Here is a 23,713-nt window from a genome sequence, read left to right as displayed (position 1 = left end):
AGAAAAAATTTAACAGGGTTTACAATTACATACATGAAATCTACATAAATGAAAAAGCAACGAAATCGTGAAAATCGTTTCCGTTTATTAAAAGAAACGACTTCAAATTTGTATACCGTAACTCGGTTATAAAAGATCAGGAAATGTGTAGAAATCAACAATTTCCCAGAGGACAGCCCACTTACAGCGTCCTAAAATTAAACCATCGGCTGAAATGGCGCATTTGAAGTCACAAAAACAATCCGTTTAAACGCAGTTAAATAAATGGAAGAAGTAAGGAGCAACAACCCTGAAACAATCGGATTGCAGTAGAGACCAAGTGTGGTGAATTTGAAAGAGAAATAAACGAAAAAAGAAAGCACTTTTGAAAAAATGAGACAATTTAGAACAAAGCAACGATGGCGGATTTGTGTTTCGCAACGTGACTGACCTGGCAGTCGTGCAAAATACCCTGAAAATCGTGCTCATCTCTAGCACACACCCATTTTCGACAAAACAGGCAATACATTGACGGATTGCACTTCGAACAAACTACGCAAAAAATTTCAGAAATTTTGACTTCATTTTGCTTGTTATCCTCTCGAGATTTCGGCTTCAAAATGCGTTTGAGAACTTCTTTGGCAACGCACTCGCTATTACTAACAGACAGGAAACAGGGTAGACGAGTTTCAGGGCTCTCAGCCTTTTGGCCATTCTTGAGAGAAATACGGAATTTTTTAGAATGGGACATGAGGTAATACGCTAACGCTATAAAGTAATGAGCATCAGGGACATGAAAATCATCGGATGAACTGCAAGAAAGGTATTTCTCGTAAGCATTAATGACTTCAGAATCGGGATTTTCCTTGCTTAATCGAATAAACGACGCGCGTTCATACAGCCAATCTGAATGCACAGCCAATTTTAGAGCGTGATCAATACACTGTAGAGCACGTTGATAGTCGCCCATAATTCCATAGACACGACCAAGAGCACAATGAAAATCAGGAACCGATGGATCGAGCGTAACTGACTGCATGGCCAACCAAAGCTGGTTTTCAGTGGATGACGCCTTGTCTGAGAAAACCAAGACATGATAGGCTTCAGCATTCGCGAGATTATTCTTGAGCATCTCTTCGGCTGCATCGGAAAAAATGGTTGTATCGATGATGGGGCAATCCCAAAGTCGACGAGCTATAAACAACAACAAAAAAAAACATTAATAGTTTGGAAACTGCACGGGCTCAATTGCTGTACCTTCTCGTAGCATTTTAAATGATTCAACAGTTTGGTTTTGAATCAGTAACTTCTTAGCTTTAATGATGAGTTCATGAGCTACGAAGAAAGATTGGGCTTTCAACGAACGAGTTTTAGCTCTCTCAATCATTAAGGGCATCCATTCTGCTATTACTGGCTTCATAATCAAATTGGACTGTTTGGCTGGAAGGCGAGTTTCAAATGTGATGGCGGATTCCAAAAGTTCGTCGATGGTGTCAAACTTAAAGTGGGTAAAAAAGGAAAACCGTTCAATCCTTTTAACAAGGCTTAATCCGTTGATCTTGATTTTATTCTCCGATTCGAATTGAATTAAACACTTGGCATGCCGCATCACGTCATCCACCCATTTTTCGGTCCTCAGCGCTTTAGGTTTGAATCCTTGATCACGGGCCCGAAGAAGCCATTTTTTGGCCGCCAACTCGTTACGAGGACATCCGTCTCCATAGATCAGCATTCGCCCCAATCGGTATTGAGCTTCAGCCAAACCGTTTTCGGCCGCACGCTGGAGTACTGGAAAAGCTTCTTCACATTTCTGATTTTCTTGTAACACTGTCTTTGGTGATTTTGTGGCGACCTTGATTTGGGGAGAGCGCAATCCCAAATGTGCCTTGGATAAAGTATTCCGAAATTCGGAACATTTTGGATTAAGATCAATGGCGTCTTCAGCATCTTCAATCGCCAACTGGAATTTGGACAAACGAATTTCGCACATGGCCCGGTAACAGTAGAGAATACCTTCATCGGAATTAAGGTAGATTGCTTGACTGAATCGAAACATGGCTTGCGCCCATTCCTTCTTTTCAATTAAATATTTTCCTTCATCTTTCAATTTTACCCAGCCGTCTTTTATCTTCGTTTCGTTGTTCAACGTTGAATTATTTACTTGAGGTTGATAAGGCAGCCGTTTGCGGATTTCTTCTTCGACGTCATTTCGTTTGATCGAAAGAGCGATTCTGGCTAAACATTCCAGATCATGTTGGTGACGATCAATATCGAAAGATTCTTCATCAAATTGCGCCAATTGAGGTTGAATTCCTAGAGCTCGCCGAAATACTTTTTTATACTTCAAATTCTTTGGTGGCAAGAAAAATGCCGACCAGTCGGCAAGCATTAAATCCACCACTTGGTGGAACATAACCTTTGTCTTGCCGTCATCACTGCTTGATCGGCATTTTTTTATGTGTTCATTTAAAGCCGTAGACAAAAGTTGCATAGACTTGCGTATCTCCGCATCAGCTATTGATGGTTTTACTGTAATACCGTTCATTACACCCATTTCCTGGATGAAATTAGACAAATAACAATGAGTTAGTTCACGATGAATAATATAAGAAATGTGATCATGCTTGATATGGTATGTTTCAATTTAGACACCTGGATGATACAAAACTTACTGGTATGAAAATTAACTATAATTAAGAATTTGTACAAGCATGAGGTTTTGTAAAAATAATTTGTACAAAATTAAATTGAATTCTTCAGGGTTTGTTGGGGATGGCTACCAACTTGTTTTATGAAAAACAATATGAGGATGTTACTTATTTACCTTATATATCATGTGGATTTTTCAATTGAGGAAATTCGATTAAATAATGAAGTAAGGTAGTTAGCTCGTCACGAGGTCTTGAAAGACAGAATCAGATTAAACTTCTTCACAGTGAGATTGACCAGCTGATAAGACCTTGAAAGACCAAGATTACTTCAAAGTTCAAACTTTTCAGAAATGTGTTATAATTTCTATAATAATTATTTTTTATAACGTACTATTTACAAACCGGTTATTTAGTCGTGTTTGCATTAGTCATTATGGACAAACTTATGTTCGTCCCACTCCCACATGTGCTCAAAAATGTTTGAAACTCTCTCCTCTTCTTTTTCCCCTGAAGGGATGATGCCCACCTAGCGGAATATATTCATGCCTTGGTCAATTGATTGGCTTGGCAACGTAGCACGTCGGTCTTTGGTAGATTCTAGCATTCTAGATTGGCGCTTGGCGGCTTTTGGCGCCAGCCCATAACCAAGCGAAAAGTGACGAGCACAAGCTACAGCAGCTAGCAGTGTCAGCAATTCGATTAAGTGAAATGCGAGGCAGATGGCCGATTTCCTTTTGCTCTCTAAAATGAAATCATATTAGGTATTACTTCCCAATCTGTTACTGTTACTTCAAGAATATTTGATAACTTTTTTTTTTGTTTTGACGAATCATAAAAGATCAAATTGAACGAAAAAAAAACGAATAGGTTACAGCTACCCTGAAAGAGATTTCAAACGATAAAACGTGGGTTGTTTGTCAGAGCCACTTTTGGATAAGTGCGGTTATTGAATAAACACCCTTTTCCTGATTTTGTTGAAGAGGAGATTCTGAAATAAGTATTTCAACAAAAGTTGTAAGTTACGGAAGTGATGGTTTTATTCATACTTGTCCTTTTCTCTCCGCCATCTCAGTTTTATTTAGAAATGAATATTGTACGTTGATATGTAGCTACATATTACTATAATAATTCATTCGAGAGAGAAGGTGAATGAAAATAATCAAACAAAAATTCTAGAATTCAACAACAAAGGAAACCTCTTTTTTCTACAATCAGGCTAAATGGCTGAGGGAAATTTTATTTGTGAGGTTTTGTTATGGTAATGGGTAAATGTTAGTATATGCTATCCACAATTAGAAATTTTAATTACGGTAGTTATGTAAACGTCTAGTCTTGTCTAAAATGATTCATTATGTCCTTAATGCTGAGTTAAACAAAGCCATGATTTTTAGTCTAATATCAGTAATTGGGATATTTCAAACATACATTTGAAGTCAACAAAACATTTGTCAGGTGTACAGTACAAACCTGAATTGTCGTTTCCTCCAACATATTCTAGAAACATTTTTATGTTTGCGCTGTCCATAACGTACGCCAGTTACCTTGTGTATTTAAGTTTTTCGACCGCAGGATCTCAAATACGTGCGTCATTAAGTCAAGGCTGTTAGTAGTCCTTTTTCAACGAAGAATACGCGAACTTGAGGCGTAAAAGAGGGTAGACTTGTCATCTTAGAGAGTATTTGATGCTATTTTTGTGATTCGTCCTAACTACTCCAATTTTTCTCTATCCTTAAAGACGATTTGAAGCTCTATCCTGAAGATCCTTCCAGCTATCATTCAGATGTTGGCCTTGCTGTGATAGTTTCGATGGACGCCAAGATTGGAGCTCGTTACTCAGAGGATAACGCAGCTGTATCACTAATTTATTAAAGGTCAGACACTTTTTATTTTTTTAACGTAAAATTAAGTCGGAACTAGCATGAAAATGGGTATCATACTCGTTCAACCTTGTGGGTTTAACCAACAACAATGTTTTGTGGTTGAACTTGCTATTTTTGTGTTCAATAGTTTGTTAAAAACCGTTTGTAAATTAACCTTAACATTCGAAAATGTTTCTATGAAACAACTGTTCAGTTTTTTTGTCATTTTTGTTTTCCAGTGGGAAACGGAACGCAATACTCAATTGGGAGAAATTTTAGCTCGGAAAAGCGACAATTCCAAAACGATAGGCCGTTGACTCTATGTATTAAATTTTTTCTCAAACAAATAGAACTGTTCTCTTTCGAAAAGGGAAATAACGCCATCTTCCTCTCTTTTCTATGTCACGAGTATATCTCGCAATGGTCTCGCATATTTGTAGGAAACATCAGCCGTTCCGTTATTACATAAGCGTTTTAAAATCTGAAATTGGTGTATCGGAGTTATAAAGATGTTTCTACTGTCATATTTCCACGTTGGAAATCATTTAAAAAAATATGGACAACCACCATTTTTTTTCCTGCCAAGTCATGGTGACTCAGGGAACTTTCCTCCAGGCAACATACGTAGTAAAAAGTAAACAAAAACGGCCTTCTGGTTATTACGTAATATTTTATAGAATATCTCTTTGGTGTATTAAAGGGATGCCTCTACTGTGATGTTCCCGTGTTGGGAATTGTTAAACCAGAAAAAAGGGACATCCCTTTTTTTTCTTGCAAGTCATGGTGACTGCGTAAGACTTGTAGTTTTCCTTCATAACAGCTGGGCAACCCATTAGTTTCCGGTAGTAGAAAGACTAAATTTATGAAAATATGTTATTCATTCAAGAAAAGAGGCGATTCTCCTTTTTTTTTTTTTGCAGTTGATGTCACTAGTCCGTGAAAAGTATCACGAAAGAAATAAGTGTTCTATAACGGTATTTCGTTTCCTTTTTATATGCTGGCGAAATTTCTATGGTAGTCTTGGGAGACCATATATATACCTGTGGTTGAGCAGCTCCAAGAATGTGTTTTTACTACCATTAAAAACCTAACAGCAGTTAGGAATCTAACATTATTTCCCAAACGGTTGTATTTTGTATTGCTTTGTCACGACTAAAGGGTTGAATTCTTAAATTCGACACGTGTAAATAAGTTTATAGGCGATGCGCCGATGCCAGAGATGAATTTGGTATTCAAATTGTGGGCGTGCCTTTTGCGTAAAATCAATGTCGATTTTTTTTAACTAATCAGTCTAATTAAAAAAAAGCGCGGTAGTAGGTTAGCGGAACTCTTCTTGACCTCAGAAGAGAAAATATTTCCTGGTCTTGTGGCTTCCTTATTTGCTTGGCATTCCGCCACGGATTGTGAGTCGTGTGCTGAGTTACAAATGAGCCGAGAATCTTCTCTCCGTTGAAATTCCGCTCGCTATCGATTGATAATAGTCTATACACTGAACTGTACTTCTTTACCACCTGTTGTAATTGTGTTAAATGTATTGAAAAACTGCTAACCTTCGTACAATAACCATTCGTTGAGGTAACCCACTCGCGATTCTTTTCGGATTTCTTTGCTTAGTCTTACTTATCACCTTCGAAAACTTTTATTTATTTAAACTTCTCTATTTCGATTTTCTTTATAGTCGGTACAGCGTTACAAGTAGTGATTTATAGGGGTGGGCTCTAACACAAAGACAAGAAAATCATTAGGTACAATCTGTATTCCGCTCCACTGCATCACCGCCACCTGTCAAAATTAGAAAGCCTCGTGCCCTACTACTACTGATCTCTTTTGTCCCTTCATCAACTGGTTAGGTTGCAAAAATGATTGACGGTGTCAGAAAACATTGCGGTTTTAGACTTGCATAACTCGAGTAAGTTTTGTTGTTTGTTATGTTCCACTAGTCCAGTTTTGTAGGTTAGTGTGGAGACTTCCAAGTCTCCATTGTCAATTTTACAACATGTTTTCGTTTGTTCCAAATATATTTCATTATCTAGTAGTTAAAAAATACCATATGCAGGTTTTAAAAGTCAGAAGTTTCAAATGACAGAAGGGTCTATTATCAAACGTTTTATTTAGACCATAACTGAATGACGTATCGTGCTATCGTCCATTATTAGTTAAGTTTATTGGCAGAAGGCGTTAGTGAGAAAATGCTGTTTTTCTTGTGTGTCTTGTTCTAAAAACTAATAAGTGTCTGTGAGAAAGCAGGCGATGTCCAGAAAGAATTTGAGGGTACAAGTAACGGGACTTTTCGCGCCTCTTGTCAATGATTTTTTTCTTTTTAGATTATTATTTATTATTTCAGGGCCTACCACATTTATTTTTGTTTTCAAATACATTCAATACGGCGTTCTGAAGCGAATCGCTGATTCCCTTAAATCGACATTTTGATACGGACAGACTTTGTGTTATCTAAAAAAAAAAGGAATGCCTTCAAGGCTTTAGTCCTTCACGCTGGCTTGATGCGCGCCCAGTCTCAAATTTTATTTTAGTTCGTGTTGCCCGTGCGTTTGGAAGTCCGTCGTGTGCGTCACACTTGCCTCTTTATTTTATTTGTTATTGCGTTGCATTCTGGAGCTCCTTCCGCGTGGTGCTGTGCAACAGTTTTCCCGCTATGCTTTTGAACCGATTTATGTGTTGCTTGTTTTTTCTGTTGACCATCAGTGCAATTGACGTCAATAGTTACAGTTCAATTAAACAATATCGAGACGCATTAATCGCCCGTTTACTGTTAAAAAGTTGGAGGAAAAAAGCGGAAGAGCAACGCGTTAGATTCTTTGATCGGCTTCCTCAGAGTGTTGAATCCAGATATACACCAGTAAATTCAACTAGTCCAACCATAGCTTGATACTACTTAAATATTATCCTTTCTTCATTTATTTTTGGTTTTTGGTTTAAACAGACGCAAGTTATCTCATACCGAGGATATCCTTCCGAGATTCACCACGTGACTACTGACGACGGGTAAAGAATTCTAAAAGATTTGTTGTGTTGACCATAATTAATGGAATCTCTCCACTTGTAGTTACATAATAGAACTTCATCGAATTCCACCCAGGGGTACCGCCAAGAAAGTTGTGTTTTTGCAACATGGAGTTATGCAATCTTCAGGCACTTGGCTTGTCAATCCTTCCAGTCGTTCGCTTGGTAGTTATAATCATTCTAAAATTACTAGCTTTGTAAGTGGGTAAGTGTATGTTATTATACTGTTACTGCCTTTAAAGGACTCATCCATTCATAAAATGGAACTTGGAAAGTTTACATGAGCTTTTCCCCCTGTCAATCGTTTCGGGAAGAATTAAACCGGTAACTCGCTTTTGCATTTTTTTCGTGGAATTTAAACCAAGAAACGGTAGTTGCTTAAAATAAAACCGGAAATGGCCCATCACAGTATGCGCAACAAGGTCAAGAAAGTAACAAGCAGAGCAAGTTCAAATCGCAGCGCAAGTCCTTTCCCAACAGCAAAATTTTTGTTATTGTCATTTCCACGTTTTCTTGCTCTATCGAATGGGTCCATTTTTATGGCAACGGGGGGTTTCCCTGAGCTCACTTCCCGTTAACACTTACATTTAGTTGAATCTTTACGATAATAAGCAAATAACTGCTGCTATGTAGCCTCCGGGAGGAATGAAAAGATTTCTTCGCGAGGTCGAAATTGTTTTCGAACATCTGTTAAACCGACCTTTCCTTCTCAATACTGTGTATTTTACATTTCTTTTTTGTTTCGTTTACGACAGCAGTAATATTCTAATTTTTGTTATGTAAAGCGCCGTACTTTTGTTGGAAGTCGGTTGGAAAAACTAACAAAAACTCCTCTTATTATATTTTGTTACCTCTAGCAATATTACTAGCGGATCAGTCATACGACGTATGGCTCGGTAATTTCCGTGGTAACAGGTATTCAAGGAAACATACAACCCTCGATCCAAATTCAGAACAATATTGGAAGTTTAGGTAAGGTATTTATTAGTAATAATTAATTCAATTGTTACGAGGTAAATGCATTTTTTTTTTTTCAGCTGGGACCAAATAGGGAACTATGATATCCCAGCTGTCATTAATTATATTCTAAAAGAGACGAGTCAACCCAAGTTGACTTACATAGGACACTCGTTGGGATGTGGAGTATTTTTTATAGCCATGGTCTTGCATCCGGAGCTTAATGCGAAGATTGATCTCATGGTTTGGATTATTAATTAGCGAATCGTAAGTGGACAACATTCACGTTGTTTTTTTTTCGTTTGATTGTGATCGACAGGTTGCCCTTGCACCACTTTCATCTTTTGCCCATTTTGATGCTATCTTTAGGATTTTAACTCCGTTTAGTAATCCCATTGAGGTTTGTGTCCTATATACAGTTAAAACATGCAATAATTTATCATCTAAAAAACATAATCGTATTGCAGAATTTTCTTGAGTTTACTCGAGCTCGCGTGATTTTGGACAGCGATGTTCGTGGGAAATATTTATTCGACCTTGCATGTGAACAAACCTACAGTCAAGCACGATTTTGTCGAGACGTCTTTATTTTAATCTGTGGACCAAACCGCGACAATATTGATCCCGTACTATTGATTTAAATTTGAATGAAATTTTTAATTTCGTTATTTATTATAAATATCTAGGTTTTGATCCCTGTCATCAACGAGAATTTCATGACTGGAACCTCAGTTGCTGTTATTGCTCAATTTGCACAGAATTATAATGCAGGTTAGCTTTAAATATGACCAGAATTGTTTAAGAGGTCGATAACAGTGTTTGGATTTACCTTTCTATGCAGGTGATGTTTTTCAGGCTTACGATTACGGACGAGAAGGGAATTTGCAGAAATATGGTTCCACGAAACCATATCAATACGACCTGACAAAAGTTACAGCTCCGGTATGATTCGTTTTGTCATTGAAACTGAAATTCCATTTAAAGGCCAGTTCTTAATTTTCATGGCAATCAGGTGTACGTCTTCTCTGGAAATGCTGACCGAATAGTTACACCGAAGGTTAGTTTTCCAATTTATTATTTGTTCGTTTTCATATAAACAAATGATTGATTGATCCGATGTTTTAAATTTAGGATGTTGATTGGCTTCTTACAAAACTTAGTAACCTAAAGGGCTCAACTCGATTCTACGAATACAACCACTTGGATTTCATATGGGTATGTGAAATAAACACCTATTAATTATTTGCTCTTAAGGATTGTAATGTATGCTTTTGAATTGTCAATAGGGAACCGATGTAAAGGAGAGGCTCTATGATAATATCTTAACTCTTTTATCGTAATGCCTCGGCCAAAGCTATACTCCTAAGCAGATAGGGGTCTATCGATTAAAGTTATCAAAAGTTAGAAATAAAATTTCGTTTGATTATTTTTGGTTTTGTTGAATTAGAGAGAACATTTATTTTATATTTATTTATTATTTCTTTAAATGATTATATTTTTATTTTTATATTCTTTAAAACAATTCACCAACCATTTGTTATGATAACATGTTCCCTCCGAAATCAAAAAATTTGCGAACTAGATATGTTTTCTTTTGTGACTGGCGAGGCAAGGCAAGTGCCAAAAGTTGTCTGCCATTTAATTTTAATTAGTGATTACATCAGCCGCCTGATTTGGCGCCTGATCAATGCTGAAACCTGAAATGATTTGTAATCTTCATTAAAGGCGACTTGAAGAAATATAGGGAAACCTGTATTATCACAAATTTTTTTCCCTCTAACACAAAAGTTTTTTTTTCTTGTTATTCCAAGTTCCAACGCAATTTAACAGCTAATTCAAAATTTTAATTATTTTATTTTCATCTAGCAGTGTTAGTAGGGCTCCACAACACTGTGAGATCGAAGTATTAAAATCTCTTAATATTAAGTATACCTGAATTCATTTAGTCACCAAGACAGGTAAATTTTGAGTTTACACTTTTTGTAACATCATAATCTTGCAGTAGATCTTTTTTTTTTAAGATTTCCAAAAATGTCAACGGAATGGAAGGCCATAAAACCATTAAAACCTGCTGTGCTAGCTAGTCCCTGCTAATAGAATTAAACCTCCAATCGTCCATTAATGTATGGTGTCATCAATCTTCTTCACTAACCTACGGTATGCAATTTTATTTATTTTATTTATTTATTTTCATAGTAAAATACTAGAATTTTAGTATATTTTCATGTCTGTTTATGCCTTATCGCTCGGTGTTTAGTTAACAATGGCCAGCCTTGGATTGTGTTGTACTTTTGGTTTGCATAGCAAACTTGAAAAGATCAATCTATTTCGATAAATTTGAATCGTCCACTGTAATGATGAATTATACTTTTGCTACAGGTTCTCATCGCCAAGCTTTCTTCATTTCTCTTCCTGGATACTACCCTAGGACCACAATATCAGCAGCAAGTCATAGCTGTAGCTGCGCAGCTTTGATCTAGCATGATAGGTTTCAACGGACCGTCAGCTGTTGCTAAGTTATGGATTATGCGACCGGTTTATCTTCTGCCATGGTATACAGTCTCAAATTTTTTTCATCTAGAAGACGCTCACTTGAGCTTCGCCTCTCACTTGCAGTGCTGGATGCCTAGAGCGGTCAGATAAGCGCACAAACGGAGATTCATTTCTTAAAAATCGCACCACTTCTTTTAAGGTAATTCCCCATGAAAAAGGGTTAGTCTAAACGATCCTCTCTTGTTGAGATTGTTTTCTTTAACTTTGCAAAAGTAATGGGTAATTTTGTGCATTCAATTTGTTAGTTGCTTGTTCAATGTTGGCAGTCTGTTACAAGCGGTGCAGCCAACCGAGAGAATTGACAATGCGTCCAAGCGGCAATAATTTTTATTTATTCACTCTTGTTGAATCCAACTCGTAGCTTTGAGCGTCTCTCGACACTGATCTCTCATCCAGCTATCCAACTTCCGAGAATTACGTTTCCTAATGCAATTGGCTACTGGTGCCTGTTGGAATTCATCCTACATCAGTCAGATTGCAATATATTTTCACATATAGCTGGCATTAACATCGGCGTATCCATAGCTCCTAGTCCGATTAGATATAGCTGCTGTTCTGCAAAAACTGTCCATGACACCGAAAGAAACTTTGTATGTGACCAATGTTCCTCGTTGTCCTACAAGTGGGCCGTTACCTTGAAAAAGGAATTGAAGCGGCTGATGTAGATAGTACCGTGAAGTCGATGTCTAGAAAAAGGACCCATAAACCTTTAATAAGTCAAATGTGCAGCAAAGCAGTTTCTTCGTGGTATACTAGCTGTAGTAATTTTTTTTATTTTTGAATATTCACAAATGCAGGTAGACACCAACATTTGGATTGGAGTAGGAGAACTGAGGATGGACGTTGAGGTGAGTAAAAATTTCTATTTTGGATTAATTCATTAACTGTTAGACTTAGTATTAGATTCATAAATTATTTGAAAATCGCTGTTATTCAAATACGTTTTAAACTTGAAAATACGTAGTTTGTTATGGAATAAAAAAGAACTCGGCCCGATTGAAATCAATTTGAAAAGTCATATTGAGAAAATGTTTGCTACTTGCGCTGTCGATTTCTATCGTTAGGTGTCGTTGCTCGGTCTTTTTATCACAAAAAAGAAGCGGGCCGATCAAGGGAAAAAATAAATTTTTGGAAAAAAAAGAAGAGAAATCCCGACAATATTGACAACGGGAGCTCTTTTAACCCGCGGGATCTTATCCCTCTCCCCCTCCTTTTTTTTTCATTTCTCCTCCTTTTCTCTCTGCTATGAGCGTCGGCTCTTGAACAGAAAAATTGATTCATCGACTTTCCCCATGTCCATTCCCTCTTTTGCCTTTGCGGATCCATGGCTGCTCTCCCTGCCCTGCTCAAGATCCAATGATGTTGGACGCAACCATTCGGATCTCATATCTCTCTATAACATCATATACATTTTTTTTTTTTCTCTCTCTCTAGCTTGCTGCCGGCCGGACATTGAAGATATCCGTGCCCAACCTTTTTTGTTAGATTCTCTTGTCAACCGGATTCATATCAAATGTTGAACATGATTCTCTCTCTCTCCCCCCGCCGGTCTTCCGATAAAAAAAGGTCAAACCTCCATACCTTTTTCCCGTGATTTCTTTTGGAGTCGACGATATTAAATTATTATAACTGCCTTACACATAGTGTACGTTCGGACTTGTATGATTGCTGCTGAACTGAAATGTTTGATTTTTCCATTCTTCACAGAGAAATGGACTGAGCCATCGCTCGTGGGGGTCGAGAGGGCAAGCAGCAGCACAAGGTCTTCTTTAATATTCGATTAACTTTTTCTTTTCATTGACGTAACGTTCCGTTTGATCCGACAGAGGCCCACTAATATATCCGTTCCCAATTATTTTGAGGGCCAAAGAAAAACAAATTTGCCGCCTGAAATTTTTGCGCACTGACCCACAAACGGTTGAAGAAACTGATTGGCGATCTATGCAAAAGGGCGACGTGCGTGACGACCGATGATCTAATAATCTTTGATCCGCTTCTAATCATGTCATCCTTTTTTTTTTGTTTTTCTCGTTGGGCTATAGAAGTGGAGCAGGCAAACGGCAGAGTCACGTAGCTGCTAGAGCCTATACACAATAAGAAGCGATTAGCTTTTCATATATCTTTTTAGCTCTGACCGCCCCTTGTCGAAAAATCACGATAAACTATTTTTGTGTGGTTAGTCAACATATTTTGTAGGCTCATCGTGTCAAAGTCACAGTCGGGAGATTATCGTGATCTAAAGTCGAATTTCCGTGATTTTTTTATTTTTTTTTTGTGTCGAGTAACGCCACATAAACAGCTTAGCAACCGAAATCTTTTTTTAAAAAAGGAAATGTCGAAATTTTAGTTTGCTGGGGTTTTTTTTTGTACCCAGACATTCCTGGATCAACAACAACAATTGAAATTAATTAGATTTGGTAGGAAGTTGTCGAGTATGTTGTTGTTGTTGTGTCCGGATGGATCTCGCTGGCGGATTCATTTCGCAGGATTCTTTTTTTATTGAGCGCAAGTCGCGTAAGAGAGAAAGGGGCGGAGCTGGGGTGACTCCGCCCTCCATTACACGCACACACACACACACCGGGAGGGGTAGCGTGTATAGAAAAGAGCGAGAGAGAAACGGGGAGTTAGTGAATCTCCACCCTCACGGACTCGTCGGAATGAAAGTAGAGTTTCAAAAAGTTGCTCTCCGGCGCGTGACACCGTCAGTGAGGTGATACAAACCGGCCGGGATAGAACTCCCACCGTTTCTTGTGTCTCTGCTCTATCAACAACCCCCAACGACAATTGTTGTACTCCCGCGTGAGAGATTCTAAAATCCAGAACAATTTTTGTTTTATTAGCCAAGGGAAGGAAAAAGAGATATTTGTAGGTTTGATTGATATTTTTCATATCGGAATGAATGCCGATGTAGTGGCCGCCCCGAGCAGCACAACAACTTCTCTCATCGACAACAACAACCTGACGGTGTTGAACCGTCACATGGCCCACATGGCGGAATCGGCAATTCAAAACCCCACCTCTTCATCCTCAAAGAATTCAGCCGACGACTGCGTAAGTTGATTTTTTGGAAATTATTATAATAAAATAGTTTTGTGAGAAATGTGAAAAAAAATTAAAAAATTAATTACTTTAGCAGGGCAGTCAACAATTGATGTCGTTATGGCGTCCGATCATGTGCCGAACGAGTCAAATGTTCCCGCCACCGCTTCCACCGCCAACGACAACAACGCGAAATTCAAATCCGACCGCCACCGACCTGTCGATGTTGACAGCCAGTAACAGCATCCATCCCTATCTCCACTCCATCAGCGTCGATCCGTCCAAGACGACGACGACGACGACAGCTTCACACCACAACAACAACAACACCACCAGCAAAAACTGCTCGTCCCATCAACACAACAACAACAACAAAATCTCGATCGACTCTCACGCCCATCTCGCCTCACCTACGACTTCGAGTAAGTTTTCTACCATTTTATTCAACTTATTACGGACACTTTTGTACTTTCAACTTTTGTACCGGGAATTTCGAATGTTCCGTCTTCCGTCTCAATTATAAAGTGTGATGGGTAGATCAGTTTTCGTCTGACTAACTCAAGTTATTAATTGGAACATTTTCCCGACCTGGCTCGTGTCAAGGAGAAATTTAACTTTGAATGAATCGATAAAGCTCGTCGCCCGTTTTCTTTTATCTTGTGTGTCGTTACGCAATCGCCAGTATTTATCTGTTTAATTTTCCAAAGTCGTCGTGAAAGATTTGGCACTCGTGATTATTCAACGTCTATTACGACTGAGGAGTGTTAGAATCTAGGGGGGCGGAGTGGGAATGGACGAAAGAAGACGAAAAATCCAAGTGAGAGAAAGGGGATTTTGATAAAAAGGCGGGCGGGGATGCTGAGAGACGACGACAGGAATAAAGAGGCAATGGGAAATAAGAGACGGGAGTGAAGGCAGGGGGGCAATGTGGAATAAGGAAGGAACGAAGGATTAGAGATGGTTTTAGAGTTTTAAGCAGATTAAGAGCTCAGCACTTTTCTCTTTTTATTTCTTAAATGTTTACGTCCTGATGGAGGGTTATAAAAAAAAAAGAGGGAGGTAATAACCGACGACCCGCGTTGGATTAAAAAAGAAAAAGAGGAGAAAGAATGATCCTAGGCTGATTTCATTTCATGTTACGTCAAAAGCTGCAAAAAAGAAGGAGAGACTGTGGGGAGATGCGTCGAGGATTTCGGATAAAGGATGTCTGCTATATAGGAGGGGGGGGGATTATTCATCGTTATTATTATGAAAGCAAGTATAAGAGAGTTGCTGCTAGAAGCATCAGGGGGTTGTGTAGAGTTGCATATAGGGTGGGGTGTGGTCTCTCTTCTTTATGGGATAGAAGATGCCCGATTATTGGGATCCGCAACTCTGGCCGGCTGGGATGGTGTGGCTCTCTATCGCCGTATAGAATTCTATGCTGGCAGGGATATACAGTCATCGGGTGGGTGAGAGATGATATTTAGTTGTATGATGATATAAATCCCCCTCCTTCCCCAGTTTCTCTCTCTACTACTGTGTAGAGAGCCTCTACGCTCTCTCTGTGTGTATATGTATAAGCGGATTAAAGACCCACAGAACAGAACAGCACGCGGACTAGAGTAGAGACATGTTTCAAGCTTTTGGATTGAGCTGCTGCTGTTGGGATTTTTTTTTTCTCTTTTTTTATTTTATTTTTATTTTGAAGGTTCTAAACTTGTTCCATTCTCTTTTATTATAGCGCACATATATATAAGAGTATACAACATGCCGATAGATTATAGTCACACAACGACGTCACTATAAGCCGATAACCAAGCTAACCAGTCACGTATACAATAATATCTGAGCTACTCTTATTATTCTAATTCTGACTTGAAGTTTGGCTTTGAATTTGCCTATTATTATCCGTTAGGGGGGGGGGGGGGGCCATTTCTTTTTGCGTGTCGGTCAAAGGAAGCCATTGCAATAGAGGGGCATAGCCAAGAAGAAGAAGAAGAAGAAGTTTTAGTTTTATCTTATAAGTAAAGAAGAAACGCAAAGGTAGAGGATTAGAGAGTCGACGATAAAAGGAAGAAGTTGCAAGGTTTTGGGGTGTGTGTATGTTCGCCTATAGTCGCAAGTTGAACTGGACATTCAATAAGAAGAAGAAGAAAGAAGCCCTCATGGTTGCATCATTGGGTTAACATTATATGGAAGAAGAAGAAACACATTTGGTTATTCTTCCAATCCTATTCCTCCATATCTAAATCCGGTGCAAAATGTCACCACCACCTCCACCAACATGGATTCTCTTCTTATTTCTCCCTTCTTTTCTGATTGGATTGGAGAAGAAGAAGAAGAAGAAGAGTTTCCTGAGTTGGTAGGTTCCCTGGAAAAGCTTTTCCTTCTCTCTGCTTTGGCTTTTTACACGAGCGACTAAGTGTGTGTGTGTGTGTGCCGTGAGTAAAAAGGGAGCGTATACTAGCCTACGCCGAGTTCTTATTCTCTCTACGTAGATATATATAAATATAAAAGCTCGTCACAGACGCTAAAGAGGATTAGCCGTTCCTTATAGACTTGGTCGTCCTTTTTCGGGAGAAAGAAAGAAAAAACTTGCATTTCTTTTTTCTCTTCTCTCTTAGAGAAAAGGAGAATTGTATATATACCTTTATAGATCATTGGCTTTTCCTATCCAGTCAACACTTTCCATGACAATATATCTACAGCCAAAGAATGTGTCCACTTTCTTTCTTTCTTCTTCTTTCATCTTTCTTTTTGGGTTTGAAATCAAAAGGAGGCAACTTTGAGACTAGTCTACTCCGCCCACATTTTGGGAAGTAGAAAGGACCTTAATCGTTTTTTGTTCGTGTTAAGTCACTTTGCACAGCGAGAGAGAGAAAGAGATGGGGATTCCTAATCCGGAAGCCGTAAGTGTTAGTTATAAAAGTCAGTTCCAGTTCAAGAGAAAGAAAAAAGGTAAGGAAACGAGGAGGAGGCCAAGAGAGCATCACTAGAAAATCCCTTTTTCGGTACCCTCCGGCAAATAGTACAATGTAGGAAGTGGAATATTTTATTTATTTATTTAATTCCTTAATGTAACAAAACCGTATTATCCGACTCTCCTTTGGCAATAATGCCCCATAGTCTAAGTGGTTTATCTTTTACTATTCATTGTACACGGATCCGGTTTTTTTGTGTTTCCAACATTTATTTATAACTTTCTATGACGTTTATTTGTACCTTTTAATCAGGTGATGGCCGAAATAATTCAAAAATATTGATAAGTTATGCGTCATTGTGAGATTAGGCAACAAATAAAATGTTGTTGGATTGGTGTTATTTTTTTGAAGTTTCCCAACGTCGTCGTTGTTGGGATAATAATAGGCAAAAGATCAGCCTCAAGGGGGAACCACCGTCTTGTACACACAACACAACTGTGGGAAAAGCGTTTGGGAGGGGGGCCCTTGGGGGATGAGGGGAGGAGAGAAAGTCTTTGGGGCGTAAGAGCAGACGACGTCTTGTGGCAGACGCTCAGTGTCCTGCGTGGAAGACGGTCGTTGTTGTCGTCACAAAAACACATTTTTCTTGATTCATTTCGTTGTTTTATTGTGGGTTTTTTTGTTGTGTGCAAACAACAACACACACTTTCGTTGTTGTGCTTTCAAATTTGTGATTGGCTAAATGTGATGAAGAATTCCGACATGCGTGTCGAGATGGAGAATCATTCTCCCATCTTTGTCGAATGTGGTGAGCATTTTTGCAAAGTCTTTCCTTCCTTTTAGTGTTTCAATTCTATTGTTCGATTTTGAACCCCCAAAAAATTTCAGAATTCTTTTGAAAATTTCTGACCAATTGTGTGTGATGAAATTTGATTGAAATTTCCTCTTTCGAAAGTTTGAGTTTAATCAATTTCAGAACATTAAAAAAGTAAGGATTCAAGACAAAGTTGAAAGTCACTAAAAATGGAGTGTCAATGAATTGTTGTTTGGGTTGTTGTGTGTATGCGCCGAGTATCGAGTCAATCGGTGTGTCTGGGTTGTCGAGCAGCGCCACCGCCGCGAAGGCCAATCCATTTGGGCATCGTACAAGGCGAAAAAAGGGGAAGGCTGAAGAAAAGGTGGGTGGGTGGTAGGGGGGATAGGATTTGAGACGTGTGTGTGTGGGGTTGGGCGGTGGGGTTGTGCGAGAGCGGCTTTGGGGGATTTGGCTTAAAACTGTGCAGCTTAAAAATCGATAAAGCTCTTCCATCCGTAACCCTCCTCCTCCTTCCCTCCCCCACCTACTTTTTTGTCTTTCATTTCATCCTCCCTCTCATCCTCTCGTGTTGTGTGTGTGCACAAGAGACGCGCCCGGAGCGACGACGTCATTGAAGAAGAAATCCTTTTCCCTTCACCACATATACCGTATGTAGAGTCCCTTGGGTTTCCAATGTAATAAGAATAATAATTTTAAAAAAAATCGATTAATTAGTTTTGTACTTGCCCGTTCGACTGATGAAATTGCATCACAAAATATTTGTTGTTTTGGCGAGAAGAATTGTTTGAAATTTTTCCGATGGCGGCAGTTGCGTTGGCGTTTCCTACCCAAGAAATAAAAAGTTGTTGGCCTCCGCCTCCTGGTGGGAGGGATGGGATTACGATGGGGGATTGAAGGAGATCCTCTTCTTCTCCTTTTTACTTGTCCCAAAATCTCATTGTGTAGCCACGCCGCACAGCGTCTCTCCCTCCTTTCTCTACTTTTCCTTCTTCTTCTTCTTTCCTCTTCACTTTCGTTCGTCTCTTCACTTCGCTCAATAAATCCTCGTATTACACCACACACACACACAGCCCTGCCTCTTTCCATCCATCCGTAGCATCCCCACCCACCAACCGGATTTTCACCCTCTTCCTCTCCTCTAATTCCTTTTCGGGAGGATGAAGGGATGGATGGATCTACACACTCACGAGGAAAAGAATTTCTTGTTTTATATCATCTCCTCCTTCGCATTTTCATCCGCGTCTCTCTCTCTCTCCTTCCCGTTCTATCCATCGGGATTAGTCTAATCTCCGGGCGCCGTGACAGCCAAGGAAATGAATCCCCCATCCTCTCCTCTGTCGGATGTCTATCCCCCCCCCCCCCACAACCAAGTTTCTCACAAATCTAACGAACGAATTAACTAAATTTAAAAATGTATCAAATATTTTGTGTGTTGAAAAACTTGGACTCAATTTGTTAAATATTTTTTAAAACAGGTAAATCAATTCCGGTTCATTGCGTGGTGATGAACACGACGACGCCGTGTTACTTGGCTGATGCAGCCATGATCTCTTCGCCAACTTCGCCAGGTGGAATGGAAGGAGGAGCTTCGACTCCCAACAGTAAGTCGACGCCCAATTTGACTGAGGAATCGGTGGATGTCGACAGTTACGCCATCATTCCAGCGTCGACGTTATTTAACCAAATCGTACCCGTCGTCCTTCGTAAACTCGGATACTCGGATGACGTCATCTTTAACGCAACCGGTTTGTTTTCATTTGATTCGTATGGGCCTTTGTAAATAATAGAAAAATGGTTGATGAAAAAACCCAACAGGTTGGCTGATGATGAAAAACTGGAGGCCATTGAGTTTGACTCAAATCGCCAGCAGCGATCGGGACACTGTCGGCGGAGTTCTCGGCGAATTGACCACAGTTGCCACACTCCGCATCTACATCAGAAAGTATGTTTTTTAAAATGAATTTAGATCGAATAAAATCAATTTGAAATTTATTTTTATTTTTATTCTAAAGAAATTTTAGTGGCAATTCGAGCCACCAGTCGGAAATGAAGAACAAAGTATTACGATGGCTTATGACTCAAAGCCAACATTTGATCAACAACGGCCGTTTCCCCCTAGACGAGGTAAAACATTTCGTTCGACATCTTCAAGTTGAAAGGAATTAACTTGATTTCAATTTCTATTTAGAAATGGCAGCAAAAAGTGATTAGAGGAGAGAGACCCACCACACCGTCGGCCGACACTCGACGCCAATTCGACGCTTGGTTTCAACAGGAAATGATCCGTCCCAGTCCCACCATAACCTCAACTCAACAACAACAGCAGCAGCAGCAACAACAGCAACAACATTTGATTATGACGAGATCCAGCAACAGCGAGAAAATTGGTCACCATCACCACCGTCACAGTCCCAGCAACAGCACTAATGATCCGTCGGCTGGATCGTTGGCCGAAAACAACAACAACCTTCACCTTTGCATGTCCTCGACGTCCGTCGGCGCCGGACTCCATTCGTCGTCATCCTCGTCCCAATTGTCTCGCGATGTTTCCGCAATGGCCTCGGCTGCGGCTCCTAGGGTCCGCATGAGGACAACATTCGATCCTGAACAGGAACTGCCTCGGCTCCAGCGCTGGTTCTCTGAGAATCAACACCCGACCCGCTTCCAGCTCCAACTCTACGTCCAGGAACTCAACGAATTGGAGTCGAGACGAGGCCGTAAACCGCTGGATGTCAGCAATTTAGTTTATTGGTTCAAAAACGCCAGGGCGGCGTTCAAACGCGCAGAGGTCCGCGGCGGAGGCAACGGCCATCATCACCAGCACTTGGCTGGCGGAAGAGAATCCAACGGAGGAATTGGAGGAGGATCCTGGATGGCCGGCCAATCTTTGCGCGAGGGACTTTTGCTTTCCTCTTCCGGCGGCGCTGGAGAAGAGGAGGAAGAAGAGAGTTTGGATGGAGATCATCGCCACCGTCGCCGGATGATGGATGAAGATGAATTGGATCATCCGATCGACGAGGAGGAAGAGGAAGAAGACATGGATGAGGAGGAGGAAGAAGAAGACGCCAGTTCTTCGGTTTCTGACCGTTCCAGGCGGAGTTTCACTTCGACACATCCATCGATCGCCATTCCGCTCAAATTAGAGCCGCTGGATCTCAACCGCAGCAGCAGCTGTGACGAACGTGACGTTAAAGTCAATCACGAAGGAGATGGTCAACGCCAGGGGGCCGATGGCGATCCGATTGCGGAACAGCAGGCGATGGATCATCCGGCCGTCCAGCCCAACGGAGTCGATGACGGCGGAGATTTAGACGACGACGAGGATTTGGGGTCGCAGGCCTCTGGCGATTCCGATTCCGACTTGGAAGATTACGCCGAGAATTTGTCGCTGTCGAAACATCCAGCGGATGACGGCCACCACGGCAAGAAAGTCGATCCGCTTTCGCAACACAACACGAGCGGAGGTTCATCCAGCAGTCAGGACTACGCGGCGGCGGCAGCTGCAGCGGCCGGATCCAGCGGAGGCGGAAGTGGTGGCGGATATTCCGGATTCGCCGGCCTCAACTTGAGTCACGCACAACTTAATCCGCACGGGCTGGTCTACATGACATCACCATACCTTCAGGGCATCGGATCTTCGTTGTTGCATCACCAGTCGGCGGCTGCTGCAGCGGCTGCGGCCGCCGCAGCCGCCGGACTGGCCCATCACCTCCACCACCAATCGTCTTCCTCCTCGTCCCGTGGCGGCGGAAGCATCGGAATGGATCCGTTGAGTCTGACGTCATCGTCTGGCGGCGGCAATTGCAGCGACGACCGTCGTAAACGCAATCGGACGTTCATCGATCCGGTGACGGAAGTGCCGCGATTGGAGCACTGGTTTTCTCTCAACACGCATCCGTCGCACTCACTGGTCCTCCGCTACACGGACGAACTCAACCGCCAACCCTATCGGCTCAAATTCCCCAAATTGGAGCCGAAAAATGTCCAATTTTGGTTCAAAAATCGACGCGCTAAATGCAAACGGCTCAAACTTTCACTCTGAATTTGAATTTCATTGCGAGTCCGTTCCCCCCTCCGTTGTGGGGGGGGGGCTCGATTTTGTCTTTTGTGTTTTTATTTGACGATTTAATGGCCATTTGTTGATTATCTTAACTTTTGTGATGTTTGTGTCAATCCAACCCCCTCGATTGTTTTTTATTTTCTCTTTCGGTCCTAGTCGTCACATTTTTTCTTGTTCCGTTTTTGACGATTCCGTCTGTTTTGTGTCGATTTTAAGAAAAAGGCAAAAATATTTTCCCTCCGCCATGATTGTTTCGTCATTTGTGTGTTGATGGACCTCGTCAATCTTTTTTGTGTTTCAATGTCCTCCCTCCCATTCTGTTATTCTATGAAAGAAAATAATGAATGCAAATTTTTTGATGATGATAAGGAAATAATCTCTCGTCATGTGGCAATGTGATGTTCATTACCCAATCACCTGAATCCTCGCGAATGTTTGTGTGTGTGTAAAAGTGCCATTTGTTTAAATTTTTTTCCTCCCCCCCCCTCAATTTGTTTATTTTTTGAAAACACACCCCAACAAATAAAAACCTTAAAAAATAAAAATAAACGGACTAAAAAAAAAATGGCGACATTAAAAGAGTTTGGTTGAAAAAAATAAAAAACTTTGTGTCGATGAGAGAGAGACACAAGTATAATATATTAGAGACTGCAGCAGAGACGATATAAGATGTATTAAAGGTTCGTGAGGATTACTCTTTTGGTTGGTGCTGGTGGTGCTGCTCAGTGAGTGAGTGATAGTCTAACTGTGAGGGTCTTATTATATTACCAGGGCGAAAATCGTAGCCAAGGTTCAACGAGTCGTCGAGAGAGGATGAAACTAATCTCAAGATTTACGTGACGAAATATTTTGTTGGCCCAAAGCCGCCGCGCTAGCTCTCTTTTTTATTTTATTATTATTACATTTTATTTTGAACCGTTTTCTTTTTGAGCTGTTTGTTTGTTGTCGTGCTACTCCCGGTGCTGATGGTAGCGCGTAATATAATAATCCGAGCGCAGTTCAGGAAAACTTTGGAGAAAAAACTCTCATCCGCCCGGCGCGTCTCACATCGCATTATCGTATTAATTATTGCTCAATAAAATATAAGCGAATCATCATGCAAAGACGAAATCAACTCATCGTGTTCCTCGGGGGAGATTGCGCATCGCGGCCCTTTTTTTAATAATGATGAAATAACCCCTCCGTATTATTATAATAAAACCAATAGAGAACCAACAAGTTTTGAGGCTGAGAGAAAAGGAGCAATAATCCGAAATCCCGGGAACCGAGTCGAAATGATGATGAAAGATGGTGCAACAGCAGCAAAGAGATAAAAAGAAGCTGATCAGACGACGTTGATATATTTCCATCTCTATCCTGGCTGCTGCTGCTGCTGCACAAGAGAGCTAATCCTCATACATCAGCTTTAGAAGATATTTTTCTTCTTTTGACCGTTATGTCATCGGGTATATGGTCGCCTCTGCTCTCCTGTAAATTGCGTTGGTGGAGAGATCAGCGCATGTTGGAGCTGATGATATTAACTTGATTTCATCTCTTATAATATAGAAATGTTATGCGGAATATGAAAAAAAGAAGAAGAAAAACGTTTCAAAGAAAGTGATTGGATGTAATGGCGATTCATCAGTCTGTATGTGTGGCGTGTATATCAATGCCCGCGACGTTGGTACTGCGTGACTGGCGGGATTTTTGATTTCCGGTTTCCGTCATCTGATGTGTAACCCGCCCGCCGTATATCCCCCCACCCAAAAAAAGTGACACGATTGTCGCCAGAAAATCAAATTTCCCGCGCCTGACTCGATCGCTCTAAATTTGATTCGTTCAAATTTGAGGGCGCGCACATCAACTCTTTGGCGCTGAGAACACGACTAATGAAT

The 23,713-nt window shown here is 40.5% G+C and overlaps 3 protein-coding genes across 18 annotated transcripts; 2 read left to right on the top strand and 1 right to left on the bottom strand.

The window, feature by feature from the left end:
- Window positions 1-65: 65 nt before the first annotated feature.
- LOC124196029 lies at window positions 66-3,136 on the bottom strand. Of its 3 annotated transcripts, none has more exons than XM_046590790.1 (4): window positions 3,022-3,136; window positions 2,804-2,938; window positions 1,237-2,536; window positions 66-1,173 (listed from the first exon to the last, which is right to left on the bottom strand). In XM_046590790.1, exons 2-4 carry the CDS (start codon window positions 2,813-2,815, stop codon window positions 383-385), a joined length of 2,103 nt encoding a protein of 700 aa, XP_046446746.1. In that variant the 5' UTR covers window positions 2,816-2,938; window positions 3,022-3,136; the 3' UTR covers window positions 66-382. The 3 variants fall into 3 exon arrangements, with proteins under 3 accessions (XP_046446746.1, XP_046446747.1, XP_046446748.1); XM_046590791.1 differs by having other exon boundaries at window positions 3,033-3,134; XM_046590792.1 differs by having other exon boundaries at window positions 2,804-2,956; window positions 3,022-3,084.
- A 118-nt stretch (window positions 3,137-3,254) lies between these two features.
- On the top strand, window positions 3,255-10,225 carry LOC124196030 (lipase member N-like). Of its 6 annotated transcripts, XM_046590798.1 has the most exons (15): window positions 3,255-3,391; window positions 3,469-3,627; window positions 3,703-4,284; window positions 4,366-4,501; window positions 7,431-7,492; window positions 7,554-7,675; window positions 8,368-8,482; window positions 8,548-8,710; window positions 8,787-8,867; window positions 8,935-9,093; window positions 9,154-9,238; window positions 9,309-9,409; window positions 9,480-9,524; window positions 9,599-9,682; window positions 9,754-10,225. In XM_046590798.1, the coding sequence occupies exons 6-15, from the start codon at window positions 7,627-7,629 to the stop codon at window positions 9,805-9,807; spliced, it is 936 nt and encodes a 311-aa protein (XP_046446754.1). In that variant the 5' UTR covers window positions 3,255-3,391; window positions 3,469-3,627; window positions 3,703-4,284; window positions 4,366-4,501; window positions 7,431-7,492; window positions 7,554-7,626; the 3' UTR covers window positions 9,808-10,225. The 6 variants fall into 6 exon arrangements, with proteins under 6 accessions (XP_046446754.1, XP_046446751.1, XP_046446750.1 ...); XM_046590795.1 differs by having other exon boundaries at window positions 3,703-4,501; XM_046590794.1 differs by lacking the exon at window positions 3,703-4,284 and having other exon boundaries at window positions 3,469-3,644.
- Window positions 10,226-10,338: 113 nt separating this feature from the next.
- Window positions 10,339-22,404, top strand: LOC124196027. Of its 9 annotated transcripts, none has more exons than XM_046590784.1 (12): window positions 10,339-10,425; window positions 10,489-10,624; window positions 10,847-11,159; window positions 11,818-11,868; window positions 12,455-12,586; window positions 12,728-12,782; window positions 12,847-14,071; window positions 14,154-14,481; window positions 19,255-19,524; window positions 19,595-19,721; window positions 19,792-19,903; window positions 19,968-22,404. In XM_046590784.1, the coding sequence occupies exons 7-12, from the start codon at window positions 13,916-13,918 to the stop codon at window positions 21,819-21,821; spliced, it is 2,847 nt and encodes a 948-aa protein (XP_046446740.1). In that variant the 5' UTR covers window positions 10,339-10,425; window positions 10,489-10,624; window positions 10,847-11,159; window positions 11,818-11,868; window positions 12,455-12,586; window positions 12,728-12,782; window positions 12,847-13,915; the 3' UTR covers window positions 21,822-22,404. The 9 variants fall into 9 exon arrangements, with proteins under 9 accessions (XP_046446740.1, XP_046446739.1, XP_046446738.1 ...); XM_046590783.1 differs by having other exon boundaries at window positions 12,455-12,665; XM_046590782.1 differs by having other exon boundaries at window positions 12,455-12,665; window positions 12,728-14,071.
- The last annotated feature ends 1,309 nt before the right edge of the window (window positions 22,405-23,713 follow it).

Source organism: Daphnia pulex, chromosome 6 (genome assembly GCF_021134715.1).
Source record: "Daphnia pulex isolate KAP4 chromosome 6, ASM2113471v1".
Taxonomy (NCBI): domain Eukaryota; kingdom Metazoa; phylum Arthropoda; class Branchiopoda; order Diplostraca; family Daphniidae; genus Daphnia; species Daphnia pulex.
This window is presented reverse-complemented; position numbering and strand designations above follow the sequence as displayed.

Bases quoted from the DNA above. Each gene is read 5' to 3' on its own strand.
- LOC124196027 (XM_046590780.1), top strand. From the start codon at position 13,916: ATGAATGCCGATGTAGTGGCCGCCCCGAGCAGCACAACAACTTCTCTC. The intron at 14,072-14,153 runs GTAAGTTGATTT...TAATTACTTTAG, and splicing joins AGAATTCAGCCGACGACTGC to CAGGGCAGTCAACAATTGAT. The intron at 19,722-19,791 runs GTATGTTTTTTA...TTTATTCTAAAG, and splicing joins CTCCGCATCTACATCAGAAA to AAATTTTAGTGGCAATTCGA.
- LOC124196029 (XM_046590790.1), bottom strand. The intron at 1,174-1,236 runs GTACAGCAATTG...TGTTGTTTATAG, and splicing joins ATTTAAAATGCTACGAGAAG to CTCGTCGACTTTGGGATTGC.
- LOC124196030 (XM_046590793.1), top strand. From the start codon at position 7,143: ATGCTTTTGAACCGATTTATGTGTTGCTTGTTTTTTCTGTTGACCATC. The intron at 7,493-7,553 runs GTAAAGAATTCT...CTCCACTTGTAG, and splicing joins CACGTGACTACTGACGACGG to TTACATAATAGAACTTCATC. The intron at 8,711-8,786 runs GTTTGGATTATT...TGTGATCGACAG, and splicing joins ATGCGAAGATTGATCTCATG to GTTGCCCTTGCACCACTTTC.